This window comes from Rhizophagus irregularis, chromosome 28 (assembly GCF_026210795.1).
Source record: "Rhizophagus irregularis chromosome 28, complete sequence".
Taxonomy (NCBI): Eukaryota; Fungi; Glomeromycota; class Glomeromycetes; order Glomerales; family Glomeraceae; genus Rhizophagus; species Rhizophagus irregularis.
The window spans coordinates 145267-161084 of record NC_089456.1 but is presented as its reverse complement, the minus strand read 5'-3'; the positions used below and the strand labels follow the sequence as shown (position 1 = coordinate 161084).

The 15818-nt window shown below is 26.9% G+C and overlaps 4 protein-coding genes across 5 annotated transcripts; 2 read left to right on the top strand and 2 right to left on the bottom strand.

Annotated features, from left to right (window-relative positions):
- Positions 1-2351: 2351 nt before the first annotated feature.
- On the top strand, positions 2352-2937 carry OCT59_018691 (uncharacterized protein). Its single transcript, XM_066135560.1, has 3 exons — positions 2352-2386; positions 2453-2709; positions 2788-2937. The coding sequence occupies exons 1-3, from the start codon at positions 2377-2379 to the stop codon at positions 2920-2922; spliced, it is 402 nt and encodes a 133-aa protein (XP_066004837.1). The 5' UTR covers positions 2352-2376; the 3' UTR covers positions 2923-2937.
- Positions 2938-3305: 368 nt separating this feature from the next.
- On the bottom strand, positions 3306-5634 carry OCT59_018690 (uncharacterized protein; the record flags this gene model as incomplete). Its single annotated transcript, XM_066135559.1, has 4 exons — positions 3306-4298; positions 4366-5357; positions 5434-5538; positions 5621-5634. 4 exons carry the CDS (start codon positions 5632-5634, stop codon positions 3508-3510), a joined length of 1902 nt encoding a protein of 633 aa, XP_066004836.1. The 3' UTR covers positions 3306-3507.
- A 1765-nt stretch (positions 5635-7399) lies between these two features.
- On the bottom strand, positions 7400-9448 carry OCT59_018689 (uncharacterized protein). The gene is made up of 7 exons (XM_025314405.2): positions 8980-9448; positions 8638-8902; positions 8528-8560; positions 8172-8459; positions 7993-8099; positions 7864-7906; positions 7400-7762 (listed from the first exon to the last, which is right to left on the bottom strand). The coding sequence occupies exons 1-7, from the start codon at positions 9019-9021 to the stop codon at positions 7659-7661; spliced, it is 882 nt and encodes a 293-aa protein (XP_025185235.1). The 5' UTR covers positions 9022-9448; the 3' UTR covers positions 7400-7658.
- Positions 9449-14226: 4778 nt separating this feature from the next.
- Positions 14227-15814, top strand: OCT59_018688 (uncharacterized protein; the record flags this gene model as incomplete). Of its 2 annotated transcripts, XM_066135557.1 has the most annotated exons (3): positions 14227-14866; positions 14951-15214; positions 15279-15814. In XM_066135557.1, 3 exons carry the CDS (start codon positions 14227-14229, stop codon positions 15812-15814), a joined length of 1440 nt encoding a protein of 479 aa, XP_066004834.1. The 2 variants fall into 2 exon arrangements, with proteins under 2 accessions (XP_066004834.1, XP_066004835.1); XM_066135558.1 differs by lacking the exons at positions 14227-14866; positions 14951-15214 and having other exon boundaries at positions 15386-15814.
- Between the last annotated feature and the right edge of the window lie 4 nt (positions 15815-15818).

The window sequence follows — 15818 nt, the reverse complement described above, 5'->3', positions numbered from 1 at the left end:
AACCCTTTTTTTACCCTGATTTTTTTTTAATTAAATCCTTTTTTTTTTCTTGTAATCAGTTTTACTATATATAGTTGGTCTTATTGAATTACTGAAATAGACTTAAATTGAGAGGAGAGGTTCTTCTTTAAGAAAGATTATATTTCACATAGAACTTATTTTTATAATCTGAAAATCCATTTGACAGTACATATGTAGAATCCTTTTTAAAATAACAAGTATTTTAATACTTAATGAATTAGCTTAATTTTATATTTAATCAAGTATATTGTATTAAACTGTTAACATAAAATTTTATTAATAAAGTATTAAATGTACTGCAGTAAAAAAATAATAATAATAATAAAACTTTTTTTATATACAATCAGAAACCATGTATTTTTAAATGTTTATAACTATAAATAAATGCATTAGGTATTTGTATTAGAGCAATTTTTGGATTAAAATTAAAAAAAGATTTATTTTTTTTTTCAAAATTAAAGAATTATTTAAATTACAGAATATTTAAGATTTTGACTTTTTTTTAAAAAAAAATTGTCATAATTACAATATATAAACTTTGTAATATTTCAATTATCTGTAAATAAGTTTTATTTAAAATAGTTATTATTTTTTAAATAGTTGGTAAAATTTTAGTAGTAAAAGATATAATAATAAATTTTTTTTTTTTTGAATTTTTAAACAATTGAAGTTTAAATGCAAAAAATAATTTTTTATTTAGTAAATTATTATATATTTAATCAACATGTGATATAAGTGTTTTTAGTATTTTATTTATAATTTGATCAGTTTCAATTAAAATATATGAATGATAAAATTTTTAAACAGATTTATAATAGTTAAAAGTTTAAATAAGTTAATAATAAATACTTGGAATTTTTCTTTTACTTTGCATTTTAATAAATCTGTAAAAATCCATTTAATTATTAAAAAAAGAAATTTATTATACCAATTATTTAATTTTAATTATAATTAAATATATCATGAAAAAAACTAAAAAAAGTATTGTCAAATAAATTAAAAATAATATTTAATGCTATAAATAAATTTGTAAAATATAAAGCAAAAAAATATATATCTATTATTTATTATGCAGCCAAATAGAATTATGTCATTTTAATATACTGATATTTTTTAGATTAATTATTATTATATAAATTAAATATTACATATTAATCTTTATAAATATCATAAAATACCTATTATTTTTATATTAATAAATAAATATAGAATTTATTTATTATTTTTTTTATATAAAACATGATTTTGAATATTTATATAATAATACAGTTATTGAGTATTATGGTAGTTAATAAAATATAACTAATTTAAAATGGTAGTTAAAATATCATTTGAATTACTTTACAGTTTAATGATATTTCAATCTTTTACCTAATAACTATTATTTATATAAATATTTAATTTATAAAGCTAATATGCTTTCTGATACATCTGCTGGTTTAGATAAGGGTATTTTATATTTACATAAAATTATAATTTCTTAATAAACTACTGCTTTTATATATTAAATAAAAAATTTAACTTTAAGAAAGTTTAGTAAAAATTAAGTTATTATTTAAATTAAAAATAATTTAAAATTTATTTGTCAAATCTAGTTATTAATTCTGTCATTTTTATAAATTATTTAGAATTAATTAATATGATTAAATAACAAAAATTATAAATCACATCACTAGTATTTTAGTGTTTAGCAATACAGTTATATTTAGTTATATGTATTACTTTTATTATATAATTTTTATGCTATGAATGCTGTAGTATATACTATACTTCACATATATTTTTCTTAGTTTTTCAATATTTTTATTTTGCAATATATATTTGCAGTATAAAAAAAAATAGTACTAAACAAACTTCAATTGTAATTAGAGTGACTTTATTAGTTTAGGCTATAGTTTTCATAAATACACATACTATGGTGTTGAGCATCAGTGGTGTGATTTAGTAAAGTTAGAAAAATCTTTCATTTAGGATCTTGTAAAAATTATATATAAATCTAGAAACAAAATATATAATGCAATGTTGTAATACATTTTTTACTGGTTTTTTCATAATTCTTTATAATTTTTTTATTTTTAAATATCTTTAAAAATTTTTTTTAGCAACCTTCCCCCTTTTTTGGTTGTGGTCGATTTTAACTTACAAATTTAAGCATAATGTGGAGTTAAAGTATTCCAAGAAAAGTTAAGGCAGAGCGTGCAAGTGTGATGTGTGACAAGATCGACTACGATAATGCGAAAAGTTTTATAAAACATCATATATGTACATCATGTTGATGTCATGTAATTTGTATATTACATCACTTTTATAATCGTTATAAAATGTCGCTAGGTTTTATTTTACCCAAAAGTTAACATGACAGAAAGTAAGTTTAATCACAATCTTTTTCATAAATTTTTTGAATGATCTCATTTTTCTAATATCATTATAGAGAAGCGGCAAGAATTACCAACTTGCGGAGCAATTCGAGCTCATGATGGACATTTCCTAACTGTCACTAATGATACAGAGAATCCTTTGCTAAAATTTCATTGGAATAAAGATGATCCATTAAATGAAAAACTAAAACAAACCATCTTTCGAGTTGATCAGGATGGAGAATTATATTGTGAAGAGAGGAAAGTTATGTGGAAATCTAATAATGAAGAGAAAAAATATTGGATCAAACTTGAACAATTAGAAAATGGAGTATGTTATTACTAAATTAAATTATACTAGAATTTTAAAATATTATTAATATTAATTAAAAAATTCTTTTGTTTGTAGTACGTGTTACGAGCTATTAACACCGAAAATAATAAAGACGAAAAATACATTACAATTAATATTGAAGATTTAGAATTAAAAGATGAATCCGAGGCATCTTCTGTCTTTACAATTGTTAATGGTGATAATAAATAAATTTTATTTACAACCACGTAATGTGCATGCCGTGTTGTATATTATGTACTTTTTTTTTATCAGCTTAATTTTAACAACATTTTGCTGCCCCAGATCATTTGTCACACCAAGATTTGTAAACTCAATTTTAATAATATAAAGTTTTACTCATTTGAAGTTTTACATATCCCTGTTCTTCCCTTATTATAAAATACATTATGTTTTTCTCTTTAAGAATTGATTTATAAATTTCTTTATATGAACTTTACCGAGTCAAGTTTTAATAAAAATTATAATAATTTGTCATAAATCGTTTTCTATTTTGGCACGCATTTTTTTATATCGGCAATGAAAGAACGGTAGTTATTATCTCCACATTTATAAATAAGTAAAAAAAAAATTTTTTTTCACAAATATTTGCTTCTAGCAAATAACCCTATTATATACAATTTTATTTACAAATTTTTTTTTTTTGTTTGAAAAAAAATATTACATGATTTCTACCCAAAATTACAATTTGCCCAATTATTATGATTATTACAATTATTTATAAATATATATTACACATCCCCTCAGCTGCCATCTACATGCAAGTTATAAGTTATTTTAATCATCATCAATCAATATAGGACCATATTTGGCCGCTGCATTGTCCATTTTACTTTCATCATTAAAAAGTTCAAGTGTTTCTGTAATATACGCTTCCATATCATCTAGACCTTCGGCTAGATATTTTGTTTGCCGCTCGATATCCATCAGTCGATCTTCTAATCGGTTGAACTCATCAAGAAATCTCGAGGGACGCTTTAAATGTCGTGTTGCCCCCTTACATTTGGCTCTCTGCTCATCAAACATCTTAATCGACTTTTTGATGTTTGATTCAGTCTTTTTGCCTTGCTGTTGATATGAATCAATCATACTTAGAATTTCGAAATTTCTTTCAATTCTCTTTTTAGATGCTTGTTCATCTTGTGCAAGCACATCGGCAAATTTTAGACACTTGTTGTGATCAAAGTTATCGTTTCCTGTGACTTTTGACTTGTTGTGATCAAAGTTATCGTTTCCTGTGACTTTTGACTTGTTGTGATCAAAGTTATCGTTTCCTGTGACTTTTGTTTTTGTTTCATTTTGTATATAATCAAGGAAATCATCAGAACGATCAACAGGTTTTTCATGGAAATCGTCATCTTCTTCAGAATCATAGTATTTTTTTTCATGAAAAAACTCTTGAACCATTTTAAGAGAATATTCAAGATTTGAATCTTCTTGTTTTTGTCTCTCGAGTTTTATTAAAAGTGTCTTGTAACGCTCAACACGCTCTTGTCCAATTTTGTCAAAAGTTTCATGCAAGGTTAGTGGTGTATAAGGAATGTAAAATTCTCGATATTTTTCTCTATCTATAAAAAATTTTTATCAATAATTATGTCATAAAGTACTGGTATGAAATATGAAATATGTGCATACCTTGGAGATCAATAAAATTTATTTTTTTAACAGTTTCTGTGATTCTTGTTTCTAAATCAGCAAGCAATTCCTTATTATATGCATCCTGGTATATAGGTTTTGTGAAACATTCAACATTTCGGATATGCGATGTTGAGTTAACAACTTTCTCGGGATGTTTGGAATGTTTGGATATTGAACATTCACCTAGCCGATGTTTGTTTTCTCGATTGGTCCGTTTAGAAAAACGAGCATCTGGAGCCTTTAATTTTAACTTTCGTAGCTCTTGTTGTTTGACTCCATTATTGTTAGGAACAAAACTACCTCCACAAGTTCCAACTCGAATTTCTTGAATCATCGCATCTTTTTGATGCGAATTATTGCTATTGATAGAACTACTGTTGCCATAGGATCCAACTCGAATTTTTTGAGTTACTTGATCCTTTTGTTGGCAGTTATTGTGGCTTGAAGAACCATTGTCATCATAGGATCCAATTAGTTTATCTTGAGTTTTTTGATCCTTTTGTCGCGAGTTATCATTACTACTGTCACCACATCTGGGTCCTTGAACTTTCTTGCTTATATGTGTAGGTTTGGTATCATGAGAACTATTTTTCATATTACTCGAACCAGTCGAGTCATTTGTTATGGCATCGGATGTCTTTGATGATGATAATGTAATGCCATTTTCTCTAGAGGTTCGTTTCTTGCTATTTAATTTTCCAGGTTTTCCAATCTTTGGTGGTTTCTGTGATTTTGATTTTTTACCAAATCCTAATTTATTTGATACTTTTTCACGAATAGAAGACCACCAACCAACCGAACTTTTATTTGTGTTATTACTGCGCTTATCCAACTTACCCGTGTCATCCTCCTTATTGTTAAATTTGGATTTATCAGACTTTCTGGACTTGTTTTTTGGATCATATTCGACTGTATATGTCGGTGATTGTGACAAAAACCATATCGTTGCAAGTGCAACTATTGTAAACCCTCCTAAATATGCAATAGAACTGTGAGACATAAAAAAAAAAGTTTGTTAGAATTATTTAGTGTTTCGCATAAAATGGAAGTGATTAACGTACTTACCGATATTTTTGTATATTTCGTTGCCCCGTTATTGATATCCATGCATTGATCAGTGATATTGTTGATGAAGTTCCTCCGACGCATTTTGAGTTTTTATATAAATATCTTTTATTAAAGTAGAGAGAATTAATTGTGTTAATATTAAAGTAAAATATATATGCTAATGAAAATCGGTACTGTTGCTTACTTTTGCTTTTCCATTATATTAGTGTATTAATTAATTCATAAGTTTTAAATTATTATACGGTTACTTTTTTTTTTCTTAACCTTTGTGCGCTTTCGAATTTCGGTTTAATAAAAAACCTGAATACGTACAAAAACTTGTACGACTACTATTATAAGATTAAATAATATGGTGGTAAACATTTGTCACGTTAAAATGGTTAAAAACTTTTTTACATATAATAGGATTTTGAAATTAAAATTTTTACAATACCTTTATTGCACTAAAAAACGTTAAAAACCTCTTGCACTTTTACTTGAAGAAAGGCAAAAAGGACTCGGAGAACAAGAGTCTTTAAACCAATTATTTGGTTTTTTTCAGGGGGCTTTTAACGTCTTTTGGTGCTGTAGTAGAACAAAAAATTATATGAATCCCAACTTCAATGTGGACAAGTTTTCAGTCGTTAGCAACGTGTGAACGCGTAAATTTCTCTGGAATTATACAGTGTAGTAAAAATAAGGAAAGAAAAAAAGAATTCTTTATGTTTGTGTCAACTGAATTTGTAAAAAAGAAAATATTCGTAAGAAGGTATTCGCTGCTCGATATTTTCTTTAAAAAGTATTTAAATAATATGTAAAAATCAGGGAAAGTTTCTCTTTGTATTCGTTAAAAAGGTTTCTTCTTTCCCGTAAAAATTTAGGTTGAATCAAAAAAGGTGTGTTTTAAAAACACGAAAAAAATTTAGAAGTAACAGGAACGAAAAAAAAGCTCCTTTTTTTTTGACAAAAGTAAAAAAAAAAAAAAAGATTTGTGACATGATAAACCTATTTATATCTCTCAATTGTTTACTTTTACCATGTTACCATGTCACATGAAAGAACGCGTGTAACAATTAAAAAAAAAAAAAAAAAAAAAAATAAAAAAAAAATAGATATAAACTATAAACCTGATCTGCACCGGCTGACTTATAAAACAAAGAAGAACTTATTAATAGCTTAAAAGAAAATTATGGCGTAAAACGAGGAAAAAAAAATTTTTTTTTGCATAATGTGAAAATGATCGACAATAATGGGCTATAATTATATATGAAAAAAAAAAAACCTTCTTTGTTAAATAGAAATATGATAAGCTGTATTTTTTTTTTAAAAAAAAAAAAAGGAAGTTGTACAAACGAGAATCGGATGCTCGTGCACATAGCATAAAGTTTATTGATATTATAGTCATATCTATTTTTTCTTTAGTCATGTGATACAACTTCATGCTAACGTCACTAGCTATAAATTATCGCTTAAATGCGTGTTTGAGGTGTTTAGGATCCACAATAGAATAATGTACTATTATATGCGTAAATGCTACGATAATCCTTCTACAAATATTTGTAAAACACTAAAACTCTTTTGGAATTTTCTGATGACGTTTATATAATTAATGAAATAAACGCGTATTACATATTTATGATTTTTCCAAATAAATATTAGATTTCGTAAAAGACAATCTTACCGCAGTAAACCATCAGATTGAAGTTATATTTACCCGTTAACCGAATATAATGGTTATATGGTTATGCGATAAAATATATAATTAGTTTCAGATGCAGACCGGCGTAATTAATGGCGTAATATACAGATGTCGTTAATTCTGGCCTGAATTAGGTATTAAAAAATCAGATTAATAGATCAAATGGTGACTCATTTTAAAAAAAAAAAAAAAAAAAAAAAAAATTTTTTTTTTGTCAAACATTAAAAAAAAAAGATTTGACGTCTTCTTGATTATCATGTCAACTTTTTAATGATGTATGTAAGGTTGTTCCGGAACAATAATAAATTTTAATTCCTTTATTTAATTTCATGTGAATTACGGAAAAAACAAAGGTAAACATGAGATTTCTGCAATCAAAACAATATAAACAAAAATTTTCGATCTTTTTTTTCTTCTTTTTTTTTTTAAAAAAAAAAAAAAATTTTTTTTATCTAAATATTATAAATATTATAAGAAAAAAAAATCTTTTTTTTTTTTAATAACATTATTATAATATATATACTGTATATTAAATATACACTTTTTACCAAGGAACAACTTGCTTGTTCCGCCAAAATTCACCATTTTTAGTTTCAGGAACAACATTTTCATCAAGTGCAAGATAAATAGGAGTCTCGGCACCTTGATCTATTTATAAACATCGAATAAACGTGATTACGAATCCAAAACATTTAATATATCAACATCCGTGCATAATTAAAAAAAAAACTAAATAGGGATTAACGTACCAATATTTCTTGGTGCATTAGGACCACCCATATCAGTTGCGACCTACACAAATAAAAAAACAAGTTTACGCACTTGTACCTCGGAAAAATTAATAATTATAGTACATGATTATTTATATTACTACTTACCCAACCTGGACAGCATGCATGAACCAAAATATTTTTGCCTTCACTGTCTGCACGACGTGCAAAAATTTTTGTCATGGCATTAAGCCCAACCTTAGATACACTGTAAGCTGCAAAAAAGAAAAATAATTAAACCAATTCCACGTTATTTATTTTTTTAAATCGTCCTCCTAATTATTTACCCTTGGAAGGCCATCCTTCTTTTATCCACTGATTGTTTTCGACATCATTTTCGAATTTCTTCATCAATCCTATCAATTCGTCAATATCAAGATCTTCTCGGCTAAATTCTTTTTGAAGTTCCGGAGAACTCAATGTCTTTAACATCCCAACTGAACTTGATATATTAATTAATCTTCCATTTGGACGAATCAGAGGATAAAGTTGATTGCATAAATTGAGTGTACCATAAAAATTTGTTGCCAAAGTTGAACGAACAACATTAATATCAAATTCTCCAATTCCGGATGCTATTAAAATAATAATTTAACTTTATGATTTACTCAAAAGTGAATTAATGAAAACATCATTTATTTACCTATTGCAGCATTATTAATTAATATGTCAAGTCCTGATGAGGAAAAAATTGAGATCATGTGAGTAACTCGATATTTTTTTAAGCTTCTCAATTTTTCTTTAATATTGTACCATTTTCATTTGCAAGAATTTGTTTAACGTCCTTGATGCTTTGTTCATCAATCAAATCCATTCTCAAAAACTTAATGTCCACATTTCCATTTTCATCTTTTAAAATTTGTTTAGATTTTAATTCTTGTTTGATTTTCCTCAAAGATTCTTGACCACGATTTGGATCACGAGCTGTCAAGAAGATAGTTAGTGGAGGATTATCTGAGGAACGTTGAGCATATCTTAAAGCAAGATTGCGTACAATTGCATAACCAATTCCTTTGTTCTAAAAACATTTTGTGCAACTTTAGGAACTTTATAAATAGCAATGAAAAAAAAAAAAGGATCGGGTAATTTACTTACTGCACCAGTGACAAGTGCTATTTTTGTTACACAAGGTTCCATTTTTTGTTTATTTTTGGGGTTATTCTTTTAATTCGAAGAAGAAAATAAAAACTTTGACATTTTATACTTTCAAAAATGCAGTGACAACGTGAGATTGATTACTAATAATTCATATTCATGAAGTTCATTATCGCGTGACTTGTAATCTACACCATTTACAAATAAAATAACTATTTGGTTCCCGGAAAAATCAAGGAGTAAATAAAAAAAAATGATACAATCTAACCTTAATTGAGTTTTTATTGGGTGTACTATTAATATTTTAGGAAAAACAAAAATCGCGAATACAAAATAATTTAGAAATTTAGAAATTTATATGAGTTGCAGTTCTCATTTGAACTCTAATTCTGGCCAATTTATATAATGTTTTGGGGCGTAAGTTTAAAAAAATCTTTGACACAAAAAAATAAAGTTTTTTTTTGTTTACGTTGATCCCTTGCTCAACATAAAACCTTATTAATAAAAAATGTTCAACCGAAAAAAAAAAAATTATTCCAAAATAGTATTTATTTATTTTCATTAATTGTACAATAACATAAACTAATCTTGATAATAACCAGATCATTATCTAGTTTCATTTGTTTTTTTTAAAAAAAAAAAAAAAAAGTTTCGGGTTTCACATATAAATCTGTATTTGGAAATCTATCCTTTCTTAAAATTTTTTAATTGTACCATTCATAATAGTGCCCCCTGACAAGAACAATTCAAAGCGTAAGTTGTATTGTTATAATAAATTAGGGTGACCTTTCTTATTTCACTAAATTTAGAATTTTATTCAGACGATCATAATATAAACAATGACTTCATCTTTTTAAATTCTCGGGATTTCCCAAGGTTGTGTAATTATATATTAACAAATAATTTGTTAACCAAAATTTCACGGCCAAATTATTTAAATTTAGTTCCTGCAAGGCTGCAACCAATTATCGAGTATTAGATGAAGCAAGAAATAGATGAATTAGAAAAAGCAAAAGTATATGGTGAACTGTTTAAATCAGAAACAGGAATTCAACGCCGAAAAATCTCAAAAAGAAAGAAATAAAGATCGAAATTTTGTCTTTTCTTTGCAGTTAAGTAATAAATCCTAATCTTATATTAATATTAGTAATTTGGGGTAAGTTATACACTATTTATCACGCCTGTTATCACATTTGTTATAAAATTATTTGTCATCAGATGGTCGACCGACCATAATTTCATGGTATCTAAAATGGCACACATTTCAAGATATTAGGAGTAAAGATTTATTGATTTATTTATTTATAAGGTTTTTTCAGTAAAGGTTTTTTGCAAAAGTATTGGTACTTTTCAGTAATAATGGTTTAAGCTGTGCAAAAATTGAAATTGAAATAATCATGCAACCATTTTTTTAATGCACACGTGCTATTTATTAATTAGATTTCGTTAAGGCCACCCAACCGGCCTGCAAATGCAGCAATTATTAATAAATTATTCAATTAATTACTAAAAATTTTAATTTCTGTTTATATTTTGATAGAATGGAAAACTTTTTTGAATTCAACTCATTAATAATTTTTAAAAATAAATAACTAATTTTAACCAATTGTTGTAAAAATATTATTATTATCAAATAGAGCTTTTATTTAAGCATAATTTGCTTGATTTAATAAAACATGCCATAGTGCCCTGGTTATATATTTATGTATTTTTTATTTATTACTTTACCTTTTTATTCTATACTAGTTATTAGTAGATTAGCTAAACTAATTATATTAATATAATAATTATATTTCACTTTGCAGTATTTTAATTTTTCACATATATTTTTATAAGTTTTTCAAATTTTATATTTTACAATATTTGCAATAATAATAAAAAAAAATAATTATTTTGCATATTAGTGCAGAATATTTTGAGTTAATATTATCCAAAAGATATATTAGAAGCTTTTATATTTTAGCATATTTTATAGAATAAAATAATATGAAAATAATATAGACATATATTCTGGCTAAATATATTTCAATTTCAAAAATTTTAAAAAAAGGAGTTTTTTAATTTCTTAATTAATAATATAATTCCAGTTCATTATATATTAGGTAAATTTGTTTCAGCAAAATTTAAATACAAATGAACTGAATATTTATTAATTATTTTACCATTAAATAGAATATTTTATATTTAAATTTACTATACTTTTTTTTTGTAAAATTATTTGATTATTATAAAATTTATTTAATGTTTAGTAAATAATGTTTAATAATAGTACATTTTTTTTTAGTAAATGATCTAATTTTTGCAAAATATTACATCTTTCTAATAAATGTTAACAAATATTATATTTTGCAAAAAAAAATATCATATTTTATGCCAAAAAATTGGTAAAATTTGATTTTAATTACAATAATATTATATTGAAAGTAAATTGTAACAATTTTTTTAATTAGCAATATTTTAAGGTGAGTTATATACAGTATATTATGTAACATTCAGTTTAATATAAGCTTACTCCTTTTTTTCTCCTGTCAGATTTAATAACCAATTAAATTATAATATTTATAAATTATATAAATGTAACGTAAAATTTTAGTTATTTTTCTTTTCCTTTAATAATTATATAATATCTGTAAGCTCTTTAATAATATTATAAAATCTTATTATAATGATATTACAATAAAAGTAAAATATGAAATTTTCATAAAAATGCACTATTACATACAAGAAAGTAAAATTTAATAAAATTATAATAATATAGTCAGGACCTTTATGTAATTACATTCCATATAATTAAATGCTATTTTTATAAGTATTTATTTTTATGAAACCAACTTGTAATTAATTAAAAAGTCTCTTTATAATTTCAAAATAATTATAATCACTATTATATCATTTTCATAAACGTACATATCATTTTTATTAATAATAAAACCTTTTTGCAATCATATGATTTTCCTATTGGTTATAGATTTAATTGATTGTAATACACAAAGTATATAAATATTTGCAGTATCTGCAGATATTTGTCTAATACTACTATTTTTTATGTATCATCTATATTATGCTACCAGAAAAATTTGAGAGTAAATGAAGCTATTCAGCTATTAGTGATATTATAAAATGACAAATTTGTGAATAGGCAGAAGCTAATAAAAATGCAAAGCATACAGAAATTGCTAAATACTTTAATGAAAAATACTTCCACCTAAAAATTAACTATTCTATCATTTCAAAGATTTTGTCATAACATGACAAATAGAAAGTTGTTTTGGATAATAAAATATCTAATAAAACATATAAGTATAAGCTAGTTAAGTTTCTGTTATTTGACCATGTTATGATTTTATGGATGGAAAATATAATAGCTGGTGGTATTATTTTAATAGATTTATTAATAAAAGAAAAAGCAAGAATTTTTGTTAGTGCACTTAATATATAAAAAAATAAATTTGCTTTTTCTAATGAGTGGTTACAAAAGTTCAAAAAATGTAATAATATTTACTGGTTATCTCTCTTATAAGAGTGATAACCAGTTCAGCCTATATTGTTATCTAGTTATGAGTATACGTTACTCATGTTATTCAAGTAAACTGTTACCTAGTTACTGTTTTCAGTATTCTGTAGCCTTTTTATTACTTTATTGCTATCCACTTGATTTTATTACTCTGTAGCCTTTTTATTGCTTTGTAGATATTTGCTTGATTTTATTGCTTTATCCTTTTTTTATTACCACAGCTATCGCTTGTTTTCATTCTTCTGTGGATCTTTTTGTAAGCCAAGATCTTAGGCCAGCATTGATTGCTAAAAATCATGTTATGATCGGGTAGCGCAGTTAATTTGCTAATCAGATTTTGGCCAGCACTATGGCATAATTTCTGGCTAATCCTTAGGTGGAATATCTTGGCTTCCTGTGATTGGTTTTATGCGGTTTTATAGTCGTTTGAAAGAGGACGCTGAGAGCTTTCCAATGATGTCAAGATCGCATGGATCGGATACCTGTATGCCAAGATATTGCGTCCCAAATATTTGAAAAAAAATATGAAATAGTGCTGGCTGAAATTAACGAAATTTACTGTGTCTTACTGCGCCGGTCATGTGTTTCAGTTCCTTGCCAGTTCCAGGCACTTTTCTGTCACTTTCAAGTAACTTTTGAGTAACTTTCAAGGGCCTGGTGTGATAGGCATTATTATGGCCAGCCTATTTGATTGCCAGATGAGGCACGAAGTGCCGAATTTGCAATCCATCTATTTGCTAAAGATGTACTGCAATCCATTCACTCACTTTTTGATTGCCGGTCAGGCGCAAAGTGCCGATGTTGTGCCATTAACATCCCAGTTAAGCTGACCATTTTGATTGCCGAGGATGAGGCACGAAATGCCAAATTTATGCCCATTCTTGCAATCCCGCCTCTTATATGTCCTTTCTGATTGCTGAGTGAGGCACATGCGGAGTGTCGAATTGGTTCAGGCTATATTACTTTCATGCCCTTTTTTTGTGTATTCTCCTGAACCTTTCTGCCTTCCCACCCTCTTTCCTACCTATCATATAGTGACCCGGATGCGCCAAACTTATCTCTCTCTTTCCTATATATAATTTTGCACATCTGGGTCACCTAAATTTGCCATGCTTTTGGCTTCTAGACCCTGTTCCTGTATAGTTTTTACTTCAGGATATCTTTGCATCGATTGCTTTGGTGTATTATTTAGTATATTTATTGCATGTTTATGCTAGTAATCTGATTAGAGGTCAAAATGGCATATACTTTTTTATTTCGTTTTTGAGTCATACATATTACATTTTTTATTTTGAACTTTGCTAGTTTCTCTGTTATTTTATACTAGTTTCTTGTATATGGGGACGCCCGTAGCAAAAAGGGGGGATAGGCCAAAAAATTCAAATTTGAGATTTTATTATAATTATATGTCTATTAGTCTAATTATTAAGAAAATATGGGTTTTTATTAATAATATATTAGTAAAAAAGTTTAATTTTGAAATTTTCTTATTATTTGCATTTTACTTTTATAGAATTAACAAGCAACATAAACTTATTAAAAGAAAATCAATACTCTTAGTAAATTGCCTGTAAAATTTAGCTTTAGATAAAAAAAAAAGGTCCGAAAGTCAATTTATTTCACAATTAAGTGATGATCTGCCAAATTTATCACGTGATTTAAATTGCGATTTTTTTAAAATTACGGAATTATCCCATTCCCCCCTTTTGCTATGGGCGTCCCCATATACTGTCATGCTTGCGCAAAAAAAGAAATTCCTAGGGTCTAGCCCTAAAATAATAAATAAAGCAACCAGGCTTTTCTCTGGTTTAGCGGACCTCGATTTTGAGCCTGGTTATAATAATCATATATACTTTCAATATCTATCCAATAATAAAAATGATATCTCTCTTCTAGGCGCCTATCATCCTGAAGAGATTTATTTAAAATATATAGTTCGAGTGGCAGAGAAGGGTTTTACAGTTGTCAACCACCCATCCGAAGTTTATGGGTTACCCGATACTCATGAATGTATTGATGGGAGTCTGCCTCTTCATCTGGTTCTGAACATTGATGCGAGGCAAAAGCCCGATCTTATGAACCCTGAACTCTCTTCCTTAGATAGATATAAAATTTCTCGCGAAGATTTATTATCCAGAATTTTAATTGCCTGCGTCAATATTATAAATACTGATTTAAAGCATTTTGCAATATTAGGTGCTTTTGTGTTAGTCAGTTCGTCAAATGATAATAAATGCAGTTGGCATATTATCTATCCTTATGCCCGTTTCATTGACTATAGAGATCTTAAGGGTTTTGTAGAAAAAGTCGCTGATAAGGTTGGAAAACCATACTCAAAGTTTATCGATATTGGACTTTATAAATCTCGCTTTAGTCTCCGGCTCCTTGGATCGGCAAAGGAAGATAGAGTTAAAAGGCCTGCGATTTCTTCAGTTAAATAAGGATATCGCAAACTAGAAGATTATTTAGTTCAACCTAAATCTAATTATTCTGAAATCTGGCCATGGACCTTTTCTCCTGAGAAAGAAGAGAAGAAATTTCAGCCTATCGAAGATGAAACCACCTTAAGTAACGGAGCCAGCTTAGTTATCGCAAAATATGGATGGCTTGAGATCGGAAAAATTGGGAATGGATTTGTCTACTTTCAAGCCCAATTATATGAAGCATGTCCTATTTGTGAAATCAAACACGAGAAGGATCAGTTATATGGCTTTCTTGAATGTGTTTGCTTTTGTACTCAAATGCTATCGGCAGAAAAATTATAAACCAGATCATAAGTGATTAGCATTTGGAAAAGTGATCGAAATTTCTGCAAAACCTAAGAGAGGAATAGTTGAAAGAATAGGTGATGCTATATCAAATCCACGCCCCCTTGTAGAATTATCAGAGACAATGATTAATGTAGAAAAATTAAAGGATGCTCCAGAAGTATATCCCGATTTCTTGGGTATTGAGAAAATGATAACACTTATTCGTTCTCCTCCAGGAACATGGAAAACCACTACATTAAGAGAGATTATTATGGCATTGAAAAATAAGGTATATGATCTCTCTTCTTTGCCATGTTATATCTGGGTTTCTTACCGAAAGTCTTTTAGTAATGAATCAAAAACGAAACTTGATGAGCTAAAAGCATCTGATTTTCAAATTTGCAATTATCAAAATATACAAGGAGACTTATCTATAAATGAATGGGATATTATCATAGTACAGGTTGAGAGTCTTTTCTGTATCAAGTTTACAGCCCGTCCATTTGTAGCTATTCTTGATGAAGCTAATACCATTATGCGTCAAATGTCTAGCGATACAAATGCACGATAATCTG

Bases quoted from the DNA above. Each gene is read 5' to 3' on its own strand.
- OCT59_018691 (XM_066135560.1), top strand. The intron at 2,710-2,787 runs GTATGTTATTAC...TTTTGTTTGTAG, and splicing joins TTGAACAATTAGAAAATGGA to TACGTGTTACGAGCTATTAA.
- OCT59_018689 (XM_025314405.2), bottom strand. From the start codon at position 9,021: ATGGAACCTTGTGTAACAAAAATAGCACTTGTCACTGGTGCA. The intron at 8,561-8,637 runs GTACAATATTAA...TTTCCTCATCAG, and splicing joins AATTCTTGCAAATGAAAATG to GACTTGACATATTAATTAAT. The intron at 8,100-8,171 runs GTAAATAATTAG...TCTTTTTTGCAG, and splicing joins AGAAGGATGGCCTTCCAAGG to CTTACAGTGTATCTAAGGTT.